General features: G+C 45.3%; 1 protein-coding gene across 5 annotated transcripts in view; it reads left to right on the top strand.

Moving 5' to 3' along the window:
* Nucleotides 1-15,497, top strand: part of MAST2 (microtubule associated serine/threonine kinase 2) — a 162,003-nt gene extending 146,506 nt beyond the window's left edge. For all 5 annotated transcript variants that reach the window (XM_075181570.1, XM_075181568.1, XM_075181567.1 and 2 more), the window contains 15 exons: nucleotides 766-974; nucleotides 1,384-1,522; nucleotides 1,765-1,897; nucleotides 1,986-2,151; nucleotides 3,602-3,703; nucleotides 3,793-3,915; nucleotides 4,669-4,778; nucleotides 6,387-6,538; nucleotides 7,047-7,339; nucleotides 8,907-9,107; nucleotides 9,313-9,539; nucleotides 10,172-10,294; nucleotides 11,009-11,145; nucleotides 11,304-11,491; nucleotides 11,832-15,497. In XM_075181570.1, the coding sequence (XP_075037671.1) occupies nucleotides 766-974; nucleotides 1,384-1,522; nucleotides 1,765-1,897; nucleotides 1,986-2,151; nucleotides 3,602-3,703; nucleotides 3,793-3,915; nucleotides 4,669-4,778; nucleotides 6,387-6,538; nucleotides 7,047-7,339; nucleotides 8,907-9,107; nucleotides 9,313-9,539; nucleotides 10,172-10,294; nucleotides 11,009-11,145; nucleotides 11,304-11,491; nucleotides 11,832-13,633 (4,105 nt within the window). In that variant the 3' untranslated portion in view covers nucleotides 13,634-15,497. The remainder of the gene's footprint in view (nucleotides 1-765; nucleotides 975-1,383; nucleotides 1,523-1,764; nucleotides 1,898-1,985; nucleotides 2,152-3,601; nucleotides 3,704-3,792; nucleotides 3,916-4,668; nucleotides 4,779-6,386; nucleotides 6,539-7,046; nucleotides 7,340-8,906; nucleotides 9,108-9,312; nucleotides 9,540-10,171; nucleotides 10,295-11,008; nucleotides 11,146-11,303; nucleotides 11,492-11,831) is intronic.
* Nucleotides 15,498-15,924: the final 427 nt, after the last annotated feature.

Here is a 15,924-nt window from a genome sequence, read left to right as displayed (position 1 = left end):
CGGTCCCGCCTGTTCCTTACACATATCTGTTATTATCCACAGCTGCCGCACTGTAATACTAGTGCGTAGTCTTACTGACGTTTAACGGTCTCTTCCCCTCTTACATTTGTCATTTTTCATTCTATATTAAGACTGGTTTACGTGCTGTATATACAGACAATTACATTAGGAAGTGCAGATAAAGAACTATTTTATTGCCTGATTTTAAGTATTTTGTTGATCTTTGTAGGTGTGATCATTACTAAAATATTTATTTTTGTGAAGTTATTATTTTTCTCTCTTTTTACTTAAATTAATATAAAATATTGTGTGACATTTTGAATGATCTTCTTGTGGAAATGGATTGGATGTCTTCCTCTATCATCGTGTTACGGTACATTCTATGTAGGCTGCGCTCTGCTGTAGAATGATCTGAACACGGCTGTATCGTGCTATAGGTTCTCCTTTGCCTTTTAGTTACTACCGGAGAGAGCATTTAATGTACAGCGTTCCCTGTCTGCTTGGGCCCCTCTATAGCTCACAGCCCTGCTCTCTTGCTGTGAGAGAGCAGAGCGCATTAGGAAGGCTGGCTATCAGCATAGAGCTCGCTATGTTTCCGTGCTTGTTCCTGGTATGCCCTGGTGACCTCCAGATTTACTGGTGCTAGAGCAATAAAACTTTTTCCTAGAGTGTCTTCCCCTGGGGGAGTTAGAAAGCAGTGAATGGTGCAATATCTCTGTAAATACCACATGGTGGGGCATCTAACGTCTTGTGTCCCCTCTCCAGGGCGGTGTATTTGGTACGACACAAGGGAACCCGGCAGAGATTTGCAATGAAGAAGATAAATAAACAGAATTTAATCCTGAGGAACCAGATCCAGCAGGCATTCGTGGAGAGGGATATCCTGACCTTTGCTGAGAACCCCTTTGTGGTCAGCATGTTCTGCTCCTTCGAGACCAAGCGCCACTTGTGTATGGTGATGGAGTATGTGGAAGGTGCGTCCCGCCGTCTGGTTGTAACCTTGGGGACAGATCTCTTATTGTTCGCCCTCTTAGAGATAAAGCCTCTGCTGACACCCCCCACGTTCCTCCCCACTGGTCACCAACTCGGTAGAACTATGACCGAGAGATGGAGCGGTGACAGCAGCGTCTGTCTCATGAGAGGCGTCTATATGATGGCCCATGTACTGAGCTCTCGGGACCCAGACTGAGGCAGAGTTCTGTATTCAGGGAGAGAGACGTTGGTAATAACGGAATCGGGTGACACCAAGATAGGAGGGAGATGCATCGGGCAGTGACCGTCCCTTAGATAACTGTACATAACGTTATAAAGTCTGCTGTGATCTGATGGACGTAGTAGTCACTATGTCCAGATACTGACATCAGGATGTTTCTTCTGTCGCAGGCGGAGACTGCGCCACTCTTCTTAAGAACATCGGCGCTCTCCCTGTGGATATGGCCAGGATGTATTTTGCAGAAACTGTTCTGGCGTTAGAATATCTCCATAATTATGGGATTGTCCACCGGGACCTGAAACCAGATAAGTATGTACAAATATGTATTATTTTTCTCCAGCGGGTCAGGATTACAGGATATTCCTTATGGAACAACATAGTATACCATTGTCTTATCCATAAATCCTGATCTGCTTGAGATTAGCGCGCACCTCTTACCAGGTGTGATGACTGTAATACTTGGCGTTGTATGTGTATTAGACATATATAATGTATATTTTGTAGTTTATTTACTGTTAGAGTAAAATGTTGCCCCCTTGGTGATCCTGCAGTCTCCTGATTACCTCAATGGGGCACATCAAGCTGACAGATTTTGGGCTTTCTAAGATCGGGCTGATGAGTCTGACAACCAATCTGTATGAGGGGCACATTGAGAAGGACACCAGGGAGTTCCTGGATAAACAAGTGAGTTGGAGGGTTCAGCGGTCCTCACATTGTTACTTTGTAGTATTGCTAGTGTCCCCCCTAACATCCATGTTACCTCTCCACACAGGTATGTGGCACCCCGGAGTATATTGCCCCTGAGGTGATCCTGAGACAGGGCTACGGGAAGCCTGTGGACTGGTGGGCAATGGGAGTCATTCTGTATGAGTTTTTAGTTGGCTGTGTTCCCTTCTTTGGAGACACCCCGGAGGAGCTGTTTGGGCAGGTGATCAGCGGTGAGTGGAGGAGTTGTCTGTATACTTACTGTGTAATGACCCAGAGCCCTCATACAGCAGCCAACAATTATTTGAAAGGGGGGGGGGGGGGTTTATGCCATTTGTGGTCAAGTAGTCAAGAATTTCTAGGAGGGATTCCTCAGGTCCCTTCCAGATGAAAAAGATATCATCAATGCATATCCATTGGACAAGGTTTGCCCCATAGTTGTTGTTGGACCAGATGGAATCTTCATCCCACTTATTCATGAATAAATTTGCTTTGGTAGGGGCAAATCTTTCTCTTTCGAACCATACTTAATTGTGTCTAAGGGTTAGATATATCTCTCGTTGCTTGTGTGGGGTCCAATGCTTTGTCCTTCACCAAAAAATGTGTGACGCTGTCAAGAATTTGTTGGTGGTTTGTGGCTGTGTAAAGTGAGGTCACGAGCCATTGGCTCTTGTGCCCATTCCATGTTTTGTAGTATCTGCAATATGTGTTGTCTGCCAAGTATGATCTTTGTGTCTTAATATATGTTTGGAGGAAGGAACCTTTGGAAAGGTTAGCGCTCTGTGAAAAGCAATAATTACATCATAATTATAAACTGGTCCATTTGGTGGATGTAATATATATATTTATATACACACATGTGATGTGTTAACGGATGACTCAACTGTACATTCCCACGTTCTCTGCAACATACGGACACATTGTATTTCCGGATCAGCTTGTGCTTAATGAGGGGTGAGGTACAGGCCGTATCTGCGCACACCGCAGTCCTCGCGTCTCTGGGAAACCACATTTCACTCTTTAGGATAAAGTGCAGCCACAACAAGCAGAGGGTCCATTTATTTATTATGGCTCCTGAGTGAGGACATTTCTCCAATGTGCTACGAATTCTTTCTGTATTTTTGTCCTTTGTTTTATGGTCCACATGTGACAATTTTTAGGGGTATATTTATTAAGCTGCGGGTTTGAAAAACTGGGGATGTTGTCTATAGCAACCAATCAGATTCTAGCTGTCATTTTGTAGAATGTACTAAATAAATAGCTAGAATCTGATTGGTTGCTATAGGCAACATCTCCACTGTTTCAAACCCGCAGTTTACTGAATCTGGCCCCTAGTGTGTTATTTCTGTGCAGGGGCCGTAGCAGCTCTATATTCCGAGATAAGTGACTGATCGTTGTGCTTAACGAGCCAGATGCCCAGGATCGGGCAGGTCTGTAGCCGGCTCTCCCAATATTACCTTCACTTGCTCGGCCTATTGTTATATAGACAATATAGTGAGGATTGGGGAGACCTGATGATATTAATGCCTTTTATAAGGGGTCTCAGTATTGCGAAGGGGACAGATTCCGTCCTCCTGCACTAACTGGTTCCAGCCTGGGGGGGGGGGATGTGAGTGTAGCAGACATTGATTATGAACCATCTGCTGATAATACTCATCACTGGGTCTGACTCTTCTGTACCAGATGAGATTGCGTGGCCGGATGGGGAGGACGCTTTGCCAGCCGATGCTCAAGATCTTATCTCCAAACTTCTCCGCCAGACCCCCCTGGAGCGGATAGGAACAGGTCTGTGTCATTCTGTAATTGCCTGTCTGCGGTTGTCCTCTGTACCCTGTGACTGCTGAGTTTGCACGTTGATCGTCGCTGTATTTCAGGTGGTGCCTTTGAGGTCAAGCAGCACCGATTCTTCAAGGACCTGGACTGGAACGGGCTGCTCCGGCAGAAAGCGGAGTTTATTCCCCAACTGGAGTCAGAAGATGACACCAGTTATTTTGACAGTAAGGAAATTATTGTGGACTTACTGTGTGTTTAAATTTTTAGATGGGTGTGAAAAAGGGGTGAAAAAGTTTTTTTTCTACAAAAATGAATACTGTATGTTGCATCTAGCGGTCATGTGTGTGTGTCCTGATCTCAGAATGACTGACCCCGATCATTTAACTTCACCCATAAGGCCGCCACTCCATATACTACACCCTCGCAGGAGCTTCCATCCCATGCCTGCGTGTGCCCAGGAACACCGACATGTTAGTGATGTATGTAACTGTGCATCGTCATACACCAACATGTTAGTGATGTATGTAACTGTGCATCATCATACACCAACATGTTAGTGATGTATGTAACTGTGCATCGTCATACACCAACATGTTAGTGATGTATGTAACTGTGCATCGTCATACACCAACATGTTAGTGATGTATGTAACTGTGCATCATCATACACCAACATGTTAGTGATGTATGTAACTGTGCATCGTCATACACCGACATGTTAGTGATGTATGTAACTGTGCATCGTCATACACCGACATGTTAGTGATGTATGTAACTGTGCATCGTCATACACCGACATGTTAGTGATGTATGTAACTGTGCATCATCATACACCAACATGTTAGTGATGTATGTAACTGTGCATCGTCATACACTGACATGTTAGCGATGACTTGCGATTGTTGTATCGTCATACATTGAGTGATTACACGCATGTTTGTTACACGTCTCCCCTTACACGTTTGCTTGATCACACAGCTCGCTCTGAGCGGTTCCAGCACCTGGACTCGGAGGAGGAGGACGATACAAACGATGAAGATCGCGTGGAGATTAGACAGTTCTCCTCCTGTTCCCCCAGATTCAGCAAGGTAATCCCATGTCGCTGTGTGCTCAGTGTAACTGCGAGGAGCCATGATCTATGTACGTGGACAGACGTCTCAGGGGTGAGATTCATTTGGCTGCAATGTTCCTGAGAACATTGCGACCGTGCTTTATTATATATATATATATATATATATATATATATATATATATATATATATATATATATATATATATATATATATATATATATATATATACAAAAAAAGATATATATGGTGGCGCTAATTACCACAACGTAAATACAGTTTGGATAGACAACTGGTATAGATAATATATAAAGTCCAGTTTTGAGGGATCAGTCCCAAAAACAACACTTAGCTCGGTTGAGAGCGGCAGCCTCAGGATACTTGTGGCCAGATGGTTAGTCCGGATAACGATAATGCTGCAACAGAAAAACAAGTAGGGCGCCCCAATGTGTAATATCAAATATGGTGTTGGGAAGATGTAATAACTGCGTACCGTAAAGATGTATTCAGGAAGTAAATGGTCATATGGAGGTTTCCTCTTCAGAGGTAATTCCTCTCAATCTCCATCAGATATAGCGACAATGCAGAAAAAACAGAACAGAAAATAACATAGTGCAGTATTGTTATATATTGAGCTGCACCAAATCTGGAAATAGTCCTCCACCAGGAGACAGAGTGCTAGAACAGGTAGTAAACCCAAAGGTGAATAATGTGGCACACAGGTGCAGCGTACATCCCTAAGTATATAAAAACTGCGTACCAGATAGTCAGAAGACCAGGAACTTTCTTAGACCATATATATAAGATCAGGCAATTCATCTGTCACAACCTCATCCATTGGCTAAGCATTGCAGTCTTCCTTCATTCCAACACCATACCAGCAACAACAGCGCACTATATATATATATATATATATATATATATATATATTTATTATGTGCATGTGCTCTGATAGGACATTTACATGTGTGGATCCTGCACTGTGTTCTGTGTGACTACATACAACAAGTAATGTTTAGGCAGAACATACTTACACCCACATTCATATGGTAACGTGTCTTGAGATCTGATGGGATTTGCACACAATGAGAATAACATGTTCTGAGCTCTGTTTATAAATGCAGCTTCTGTGCAGGTTGTGCCCAATGTATCCACCACGTCGTATTATGTGGTCATGTGACTGGCACCTCGCCCGTCTCTGTGCATACAGCAGGATATCGCCCCATTCCGGTCCCCTATGTACCCTGGAATAGACCTTTTATACCACATATTATATTACCCAGCAGTGCAGTGTGTAGTGATCCTGCTGCGTGTGTTGTGTTTTACATACATGTCTCACACTTTACTAATCACTGGATCACCGGGCTGGACCTTTAACCTGATTCAGACTTTCCAAGGTCACTGGTGAAACTGAGCTGTGGGATATATTCTGATATAATGTTTGAGTCGGGCAGGTTGTATGAGGTGCAGAGACTGTGTGCCCATAGCGCCAGTCACATCTTGCCCATCTTCATTCTGTGAACAGACGTCAGGTTTCTATGTGTCCAGCGTATTTCTGCTGTTTGCACCATGTTATTGAAGGGCTCCATCCATTCTACATCATGAGATGTAACCCCCGTCCCCCAGGTGTACAGCAGTATGGAGCGTCTGTCTGTCCATGAGGAGAGGATTCCGCCCCCAACGAAGCGCAGCCTCAGCGAGGAGAAGGAGGACAAGTTAGACGGTCTGGGGGGGCTGAAGAACAGAGACCGGGGCTGGGTGCTCGGATCCCCTGAAATGTAAAGGTTTCTTCTTACTTTCAGAAATCTTAAACAGTATTAAAGTATTAAATTAAGTGAGTTAAAGTATTTCCTAGGAAAATTACACTTGAATATAAACCATTAGATTTTCCAATTAATGTTTTTAAACACAAAATAATGATGTAAAATATAATTTATTGCCACAGTGTAATCATCAGTATAATATGAGATCTCTTCCCATATTTCTTGTGCAATTGAAATCTTAACTATGATTATTGCTGTCCACACGCGTGATTCTAGCATGTTCTGCTTTCATCGCCTCCTACATTTTAATCATTTACTAAACCGTCATTACAAGGCTCCGTCCTGGCTTCTCAGTAATACAATAAATGTGTTTAGAGTCTATTATACAGTTACATACATGAGTTACTTTGCATAATGAAACCGTTATTCTCTAAGAGATCAGATTTAGTGGATGTAAATATTTTGGACCCTCCCAGGATCGGTGTAATCTACAATTATCTGACTGTGCACTTTCTATGTTCAGCCTCCGCAAGCGCCTTTCTGCCTCCGAGTCCTCGCACACTGAGAGTGATTCCAGCCCTCCCCTCACCGTGCGGAGACGCTGCTCTGCGTTGGTGGACGTGCCGCGTTTTGCCATCTCAATGGAAGAGGTGAGAAACGAAAATGCATCAACGCCAACCTCGTTCCCTCCAGAGGGACCTGGACACCCCCTTCTGCAGCAGCCTGTGGAGCGAGAGCTGAAACTGGATGAAGAATCTGTGCCGACTACGCCATCCTCAACCATCAGCAACACCAGCAGCTCCACAACGCTAACTGGTAATAACCGCGGTATCTCTGATCTTATTCCACAGAGACATTTCCTGCACGTCTCAGTATATAAAGGGCCAAAATCTTGTGTTTGATAAGTAACATCCGCTTGAGTAAGGGTCATATGGAAATGTTCCGTGGCCTCTGCCAGGTCTCGCTCTGCTGCTGCCAGCCTGGGGGTAAATATACATAGTTGATGAGGTTAAAATAAGACACCAGTCCAAGTTCAACCTATTTTGGATCTCCTGCGATCCTGCACTTATATTTGAAATTAATCCAGAGTAGGCAACCGCCAATCTGTTTCAATTGTGAAAATCCCCCCAGACTCAATATTGCAATCCTATTTTTACCCTATATCCACTACTATCCTTCATTTTAAATTAACGGTCGTATCCCTGAATACACCTTTCCGCTAAAAATTTGTTTAACCCTTTCTTAAACCTATCGAATCTGCCATCACAACCTTCCCTGGCAATGAATTCCATATCTTGACTGCCCTTACTGTAAAGAACCCCGTCCTTTGCTGGTTGTGAAATTTCCTCTCCTCTAACCTTACGGGGATGACTGCGTGTCCTGTGTATAGTCCTTGGGGTAAAAAGTTCCCATGAAAGTTCACTGTATTGACCCCTAATGTATTTGTACATAGTAATCATATCTCCCCTTAGACGCCTCTTTCCTAAAGTAAACATGCCTAAACTGGCTAACCTTTCCTCATAACTTAATGACTCCATACCCTTTATCAATTTTGTCGCCCTTCTCTGAACCCTTTCTAGTTCCAAATTATCTTTTTTATAGAGTGGTGCCCAGAACTGTACTGCATATTCAAGATGAGGTCTTACCAACGATTTATACAGTGTCAAAATTACACCTTTTTCCCTTGCATCTATGCCCCTTTTTATACATACCAATACTTTGTTTGCCCTTGCAGCTGCTGCTTGACATTGAGCACTATTGCTTTGTCTACTGTCTACAAGTACTTCCTAATCCTTTTCCATTACAGATTCTCCTAAATTAATTCCATTTAATTTATAGATTGCGTTCTTGTTTTTGAAATGTATCAAGCTGAGAGTTTTCTTTCGGGTTTGAAAAACCAATCAGATTCTAGCTATCGTTTATTTAGCACATTCTACAAAATGACAGCTAGAATCTGATTGGTTGCTATAGGCAACATCTCCACTTTTCAAACCCACCGGAAAACTCTCAGCTTGATACATTTATCCCCATGGTCTCTATGTGACGGGCATCATCAGCGACCCAAGGAAAGTAACCACCTGCAACCGGATTTTACTTATAAAACTGGATCAGTGGAATTATCCTCCAACACCGACGCAGTCAGGTCAATGTCCTGTTGGGGATTCACTGAATTCTGAATCATTTTACTACAGAGCAAATTGTAAGTTTACCTATACAAGGAGTTGGCAGGGACCTAACTGTCTAAATTTCATCATTAAATTCAGCTCCTGGAGGTGATCTGTCTCTGTCCTGCTAAATTCCCATCCAGATGGTTCATCCCAGGTACTAACGTCTTCCATAGGACGGATACTTTTACAGTATGTCTGTTCCCTGTGACTCACAGCTGGCAGCGCGGCCGATTCCTCGGATCACAGCACCTACGTCAGCGCTGACTTCACCACCCCAAAAGCCACCAGCGACTTGGCCGTGAGGAGAGCCCGGCACCGGCTGCTATCGGGAGACTCCATGGAAAAGCGCACTTCCAGACCCGTCAATAAAGTCATCAAGTCGGCCTCCGCCACCGCGCTGTCTCTGATGATCCCCGGTATGGAAGCCATTGTCTAGGGAGCGCGCTGCTTGCTGAGTGTCAGTTTATAGAGACAAGGTCAAATGATTCATGTAATTCTGTGTTCTTTGTTCGCGTCGTCCTCTGCGCTCTGCTGTTTGTTCCTGGCGGGTAATCAGAACCACATTTGTAACTAGAGTTTAGGCGTAAAGTAGAAATAACAATACTCTCTTCCATCTGACAGATCACCACACGTGTTCCCCTCTGGCGAGTCCGATGTCTCCGCATTCTCTGTCCTCCAACCCGTCCTCACGAGACTCCTCCCCGAGCAGAGATTTCTCCCCCGCAGTCTCCCACCTTAAGCCTCCGATCCTCATACTCCGCGCAGGGAAGAAATACGGCTTCACCCTGCGAGCCATTCGCGTGTACATGGGGGAGAGTGACGTGTACACCGTCCATCATATGGTCTGGGTGAGTATATCCCCTGTGCACACACTCACATTTCTGTCTGGTTTATATTAATGTTTAAACACAGCTTTTATATGGAGATAACATTGTTGCATCTTACCGTTCTGTAGAAGGATCACAAGGTAGCATTGCGGCTTTAATTTCCTTATATTGATCCATAGGAGCTTACAATCTAAATTCCCTGACACACATAAACACTAAGGTACATTAACCTGTCAGTATGTCTTTGGACTATGTGGGAGGAAACCCACCAAACACGGAGAGACAGAGGGGGCCCTGGTCAGAAGCCATGACCCAAATGGTGGGAGACAGCAATGCTAACCTCTGTGCTGCCCATATGTAGGATGAATGTGTGAGATATTGTGGGACATAAGTGTTATTGTTTATCTCTGTGCTAATTTACAGCCCAATCAGAAAATAACAGAGACTTCAGAAAAAAACACACTAAAGAGAGTTTAGCTTTGAATACAATATCTCCTGCAAAACCTTCCTTTACTATTATTATGTGTGTATTTATATACAGTATAGTCTGTAGAGCACAGGAGATTCATACAAGCATTTTATAATATAATAAGCAGCCTCGTTGCTGGCTGATTACATGACCCTGCCCTCACTTACATTGTGTTTGATTGAAGCATGTGGAAGAGGACGGACCTGCTCACGACGCCGGCCTGCGGGAAGGTGACCTCATCACGCACGTGAACGGAGAACCTGTACATGGTCTGGTCCATACTGAAGTTGTTCAGCTAATCCTGAAGGTAAGTTGCTGAGAAGCCTCTACTGCGTCTCCATCATATAGCTGGGTGTACCCACAGTGCCCTGGGGTTCTGTCTCCCACATGTATGACATAAAATTATGTGAGCAGAGTGACCAAGCAGCCATCTTTTATGTCTGCTACGTCTATGTAATATCTTCCCTCTTATTTCAGTGTGGGGATAGGAAAGGTTTAGGGACAAATAAAAACATTTATTTTTGTAATTAGTCTAATTTTTAGGTACTAGAACATTCACAAGTCCAGAGCAGTGCGCAGCTAATGATAGTGTTTGGGTATTCACAAGACTAGAGCAACATGCAGCCAATCAGAGCTTTAGAATAATCACAGTTCTAGATCCAACATACAACCAGAACATTCACAAAAGTTAACTGTAATAGAAACAGGAAAAACTATTAGTACATTGATAAGTTTCGGTGGCAGTGACCGCTAAGGGTGTAATTGTAAAAGCTCCTTTTTGAAGGTGAGGTCTCGCTCGCAGTAGTGCGTTATTGTAGGGCAGTACTGCTAGTGTCACAGGAGTCTCGTCCGTTCCAGTTTTGATGGATGAGCGACGGGGAGGTGACTGAGTCTTCAGCACTGCACACCGATGTCTTTGTTCTCCGATCCTTGTGAATCCTGTACACAATCGTAGTCTGTTTCCTTATTCATATCTGATCGAATGGTCTCTGCTGGAAGTAAATCTGATTCTGTATTACAGAGCGGGAATAAAGTGTCCATATCCACTACTCCTTTTGAGAACACTTCCATCAAGGTTGGGCCAGCGCGGAAAGCCAGCCACAAGTCCAAGATGGCTCGCCGCAACAAGAAGACCAAGAGCAAGGACGGCCAAGAGAGGCGAGTGCAGGACATAGCCACAGACCTGAGCGCTGTGCCGGGTGTAGATGAATGTAATGACACTGACAGGGATGTAGAGAGGCTGCTGGAGAATGGGGACCGTACTAGGGTTAGATAAGAATTATTCTAAAATGTGACTCATTTATTCTTTTGTTCAGTAAGAAAAAGTCGTCTTTGTTTCGGAAGATCACCAAACAAGCGTCGCTTCTCCACACCAGCCGCAGCCTGACCTCCCTGAACCGCTCGCTGTCCTCTGGGGAGAGTGTGCCGGGATCTCCCACACATGTCTTGTCCCCTCGCTCTCCCACCCAGAGCTGCAGGTCTACGCCCGACTCTACACACTCAGGTGACAATCACAGGGATTTCTCCTGCAGATTGAGCAGACTTATTATCCCCATATTAGTGTCATTAAACAGAATTGTCTCTAGTTTTCTTGTGTTGGAGATGAGCAGAGTTTCTGGAGTATTAGCTGGGGGAGAACAGGGGCGAGACGTTCAATTTTCATCTTACACTTTTGCCAGATGACTAAAATGTGTAGTAATGTAGAATAGAACAACATAGTATTTGTGTAGTTGATGTTTAGCTGGATAGAAATGTGATATTATAAATATGGAAATGTTCCAATATATCTGTTACTTACATTCTGGTATCCCCCACGTAACACATCTTCTACTTTCCTTTATCAGTTGCTGGTAACTCATCTCAGAGCAGTTCTCCCAGCTCCAGTGTTCCCAACTCCCCAGCCAGCTCTGGACATATCCGGCCTAGTTCCCTACATGGTCTGGCCCCGAAACTTCAGCGGCAGTACCGGTCCCCCAGGAGAAAATCTGCAGGGAATATACCACTTTCCCCTTTGGCGCATACACCATCACCCACGTCCCAGTCCACCTCTCCACCACGTTCTCCATCACCATTACCAGGACATGGTCTTGGCAACTGCAACCTTCTGCACTCCTTTCCTGTTAAGCTGCATTCGTCCCCACCGCTTGTCCGGCAGATCTCGCGGCCAAAGAGTGCAGAGCCGCCCAGATCTCCGCTGCTAAAAAGGGTCCAGTCTGCCGAGAAGTTGTCTGGCTCGTTGTCATCGGAGAAGAAGTTGGCTTCCTCTCGTAAACACAGCCTGGACATCTCCCACTCAGAGTTCAAGAAAGAGTTGATGCAGAGAGACTTAAGCTTGCAGTGTCTACCCGAGTCCATGAGTGAGAGTACTGGCGGAAAGGTTGGACTTGCAGAAAAAGGAACATTGCAGAAGCCGTCGTCACGAAAGCTGGGGGCTATTCGGCACGACAGGGTGGAAAGACGAGAGTCTCTGCAGAAACAGGAGGCTATACGAGAAGTAGATTCCTCAGAAGATGAAACGGACGATGGGTCAGAAGATAGCCAGGATGGAAGGAGATTGGATCGGTCGTCATTTCAAACTGACCAGGATTCAGGTTCTGGTTTCAGCGATGAGAAGGATTCCTTCCCAGCTCATCACAAGAGCAGAACTAATGAGAACTCTTTCCTGCCCCACATCTTCAGGAGTAGAAGTGTCCTGGTTCCTGAAGCCACTTCTCTTACGTTATCTACCTGTAAATCTAAAACACTCCCAGAAACGTTTCTGGAGTCTGCTGCTCAATCAAGAACTCTAAACCACAAAACAAGTGTGACGTACGACAGAACAGATGCACCCCCTAAACCACTCCAAGAACAGAGCCGAGAGGACAGTCGGCAAAGCTTGGAAGTACAACCTGGTGTTGCTCTTCTTATAGACTCTGATGCGAGACAGCCCAGTGGTAGCAGCGCTGCCCCCCTCGCAGAAAGTGTAGAGGTGCCTCCATGTCCTCGAACTGATGTCCCCGAGGGATCCTCCACAAAGTCAGCACTTTCTCTTACAGCCACTTCTGAAGCGGGACACTGCCACGCCCCTGCAGATCGCTGCCACGCCCCTGCAGTCCAGTACGGATCTATTGTTGGTGACCACGGGCAGCAGAGACCTGATACACAATGCACTTTACTAAACAAGGACAACTTGCATCCTAGCAAAGCAGGAACTGTGTCCTCCTCAGTGGTGCTCACTGACAAAGCTGCTGATGTTTCTCACGTCACCAAAGTGGCCAAAAGTGTCTTGGGACCAGTGAAGCTTCTTGTGCCTGGAAAAAAGGAAACCAACGAGAAATGTGTAAAGCAGAAGAAATCCAACATTTCCCAGTCTGAATCCGTACAAGAGAACATGAGATCAGTTTGTGCTGAGGGAGTTTTCAGGACATGTTCTTCCCTCAGTGAGTGCACAGTGTCCGCCATTTCCCAGCAGAGGGACTGTCTACCCCTCGCCAAAAACTCGGAGCTTCCGCTGGTGTTTGGTGCGTTAGATCGTAGACCAGTTCCGCTATCGCACACTGACCCCGTGGTGAGAGAAGCGGAGGATGAGACTCAGAAGAGCACGGAGGTCGGTAATAGCGGCCAGGACGGACCCCCATCACACAGAGACGTACTGAGAAGAACATAGCAGCTCCCTGGACTGTGCTGCCCACTAGCTGTATATATCTCTGTATAGATTACCATGGGGGGTGACACTGGGGGGCTCCTAGTGTCATAGTGTTACAGGGTATTCTCAATATGCACACACACATTAAACATTCATGCAGAGAGCCGCTCGTGTCAGGAGAAATCTCTTCTGTGTTTGCAGAATATTTCATCATCCATTGTTTTGTTTTGTTTTCCCCCCTTTCAAATATGATCGATCTCCTTGTTCACTCCTCATGCAGCGGTCCGATCCCTCTGTGTCCAGGAGATCCAGTTCTCTTCATTTCTCTGAATAGTAAATGTAAATTTAGCACAATGCATTTCATGATTCGGAGGTATACGTATATACTGCCTTCTCAGGACAGGAATAACTGTAACATTTCATGGTCACTCGACCCCTTCGGCAGATTTAAGCTGATTTAAGGAATTGTCTAAATGTAAAGGGAATTCGAGTCCCTAAATCAGGATCTTGGTGGAAACATTTCAGATACAATTGCTCCCTCTTCTGGTTCAATGTAGTAATAACAAGTAAACTCATTTTTTTTAAGATTTTTGTTTTAAAATACAAGGTACTTTGCCATGTTTACAATTTTATAGACTTTACCCGTGAACAGCGTACACAGGTAGAAGTAGCTTAGTTTCTGGGTAGTAAAGAAAAGGGCTTTGGTGAGTTCTATCATTGTATTGTCCAGTATCATCTAGTGTGAGACACTATTAGTAAAGTGTGAATCTGGGTTTGTAGCATAAGATGTGTTGCCTCATTGTACATGTGGGGGTAGAATAGAGACACGTATAGATACCAGAGAGATCTCTCCATATAGAGGATAGGTCCATTCTGCAAGAAGTCTTGAGTCCTACTAATGGCGCTCTATGGAGGTAACACATGTAACAGGCGCCTTCCCTCATCCCTATTACACGTCAGTATTTATCGTGTTCCATTGTCTGCTGGTGAGTAAAGCGAGACCTGAGCAATGTACGGCCTTTGCCTCGATCTGGGGGTACAATGTTCCCTGCTCTCTCTCCCAGGGCGGGGGGGGGGATCACTTATCTGGACCAACCACTGACAGAAGCGACAGCAGAGAATCCTGTTTACTACAATAGTGTGTACGTGTTGTCTGCGCTGTGCCCTGTCCGGGGGGTCCCTGCGCTGTGCCCTGTCCGGGGGGTCCCTGCGCTGTGCCCTGTCCGGGGGGTCCCTGCGCTGTGCCCTGTCCGGGGGTCCCTGCGCTGTGCCCTGTCCGGGGGGTCCCTGCGCTGTGCCCTGTCCGGGGGGTCCCTGCGCTGTGCCCTGTCCGGGGGGTCCCTGCGCTGTGCCCTGTCCGGGGGGTCCCTGCGCTGTGCCCTGTCCGGGGGTCCCTGCGCTGTGCCCTGTCCGGGGGTCCCTGCGCTGTCTGGTGTTAAAGGTACTTGTGTTGTGTTTTGTTTTTTACATAAATATATTTTTTCCATTAGCTCGTTGGATAAAGCACTTGGAGTGCAGAGAAACTTGGGTTGAATGGTAGATATGTGTGTGAGATTTTCTTTTTTCATTGTCAAAAAAAGATAAAAATGAAAGAAGTTGTTTCTATTGATGAAAGTTAAACAGAAGAAGCGCATGTGAGATCTGTACGAGATCTGCTCCTGTACATTGTGTGACTGCGGATCTATGTGATATCTGTACGAGATCTGCTCCTGTACATTGTGTGACTGCGGATCTATGTGAGATCTGTACGAGATCTGCTCCTGTACATTGTGTGACTGCGGATCTATGTGAGATCTGTACGAGATCTGCTCCTGTACATTGTGTGACTGCGGATCTATGTGAGACTCCACGCACAGCATCCAATAAACTGATTTTTGCTTCTCTTGGTCTGTTCTCTTCTTTCACTAATTACTGTGAGAATATTGTGCTTTAATGTAGACAATCATGATGGAAGTTCTATAGTCCACCTCTGTGTGAGACCGATCTACCAGGGGACACCACACGACCTACCGCAGGTGATTACATTAAAAAGGAGAAATGACGCTACCGCTCCAATCTTTATCTCACCCTGATCCTGTGCTCAAACCTGCTATTTCCGTTATTCGACACTGGGGTCACTCGACAGGGCCGGAGCTTAGAAAACATTTATAACGATAATTCTGTTGAAAAATAATATAATTTATCAGACTTCTCAAACCAACGACCAGTGGTCCCATATCTACACAGGGGCATCCGGGGGCCAAATCTGATGGGACGAGTTTAGCGCCTGGTCAGGGGGTGGGGCTGTACCGGTGCATCTTCTACGCAGACAG

This window comes from Mixophyes fleayi, chromosome 8 (assembly GCF_038048845.1).
Source record: "Mixophyes fleayi isolate aMixFle1 chromosome 8, aMixFle1.hap1, whole genome shotgun sequence".
Classification (NCBI taxonomy): Eukaryota; Metazoa; Chordata; class Amphibia; order Anura; family Limnodynastidae; genus Mixophyes; species Mixophyes fleayi.
This window is presented reverse-complemented; position numbering and strand designations above follow the sequence as displayed.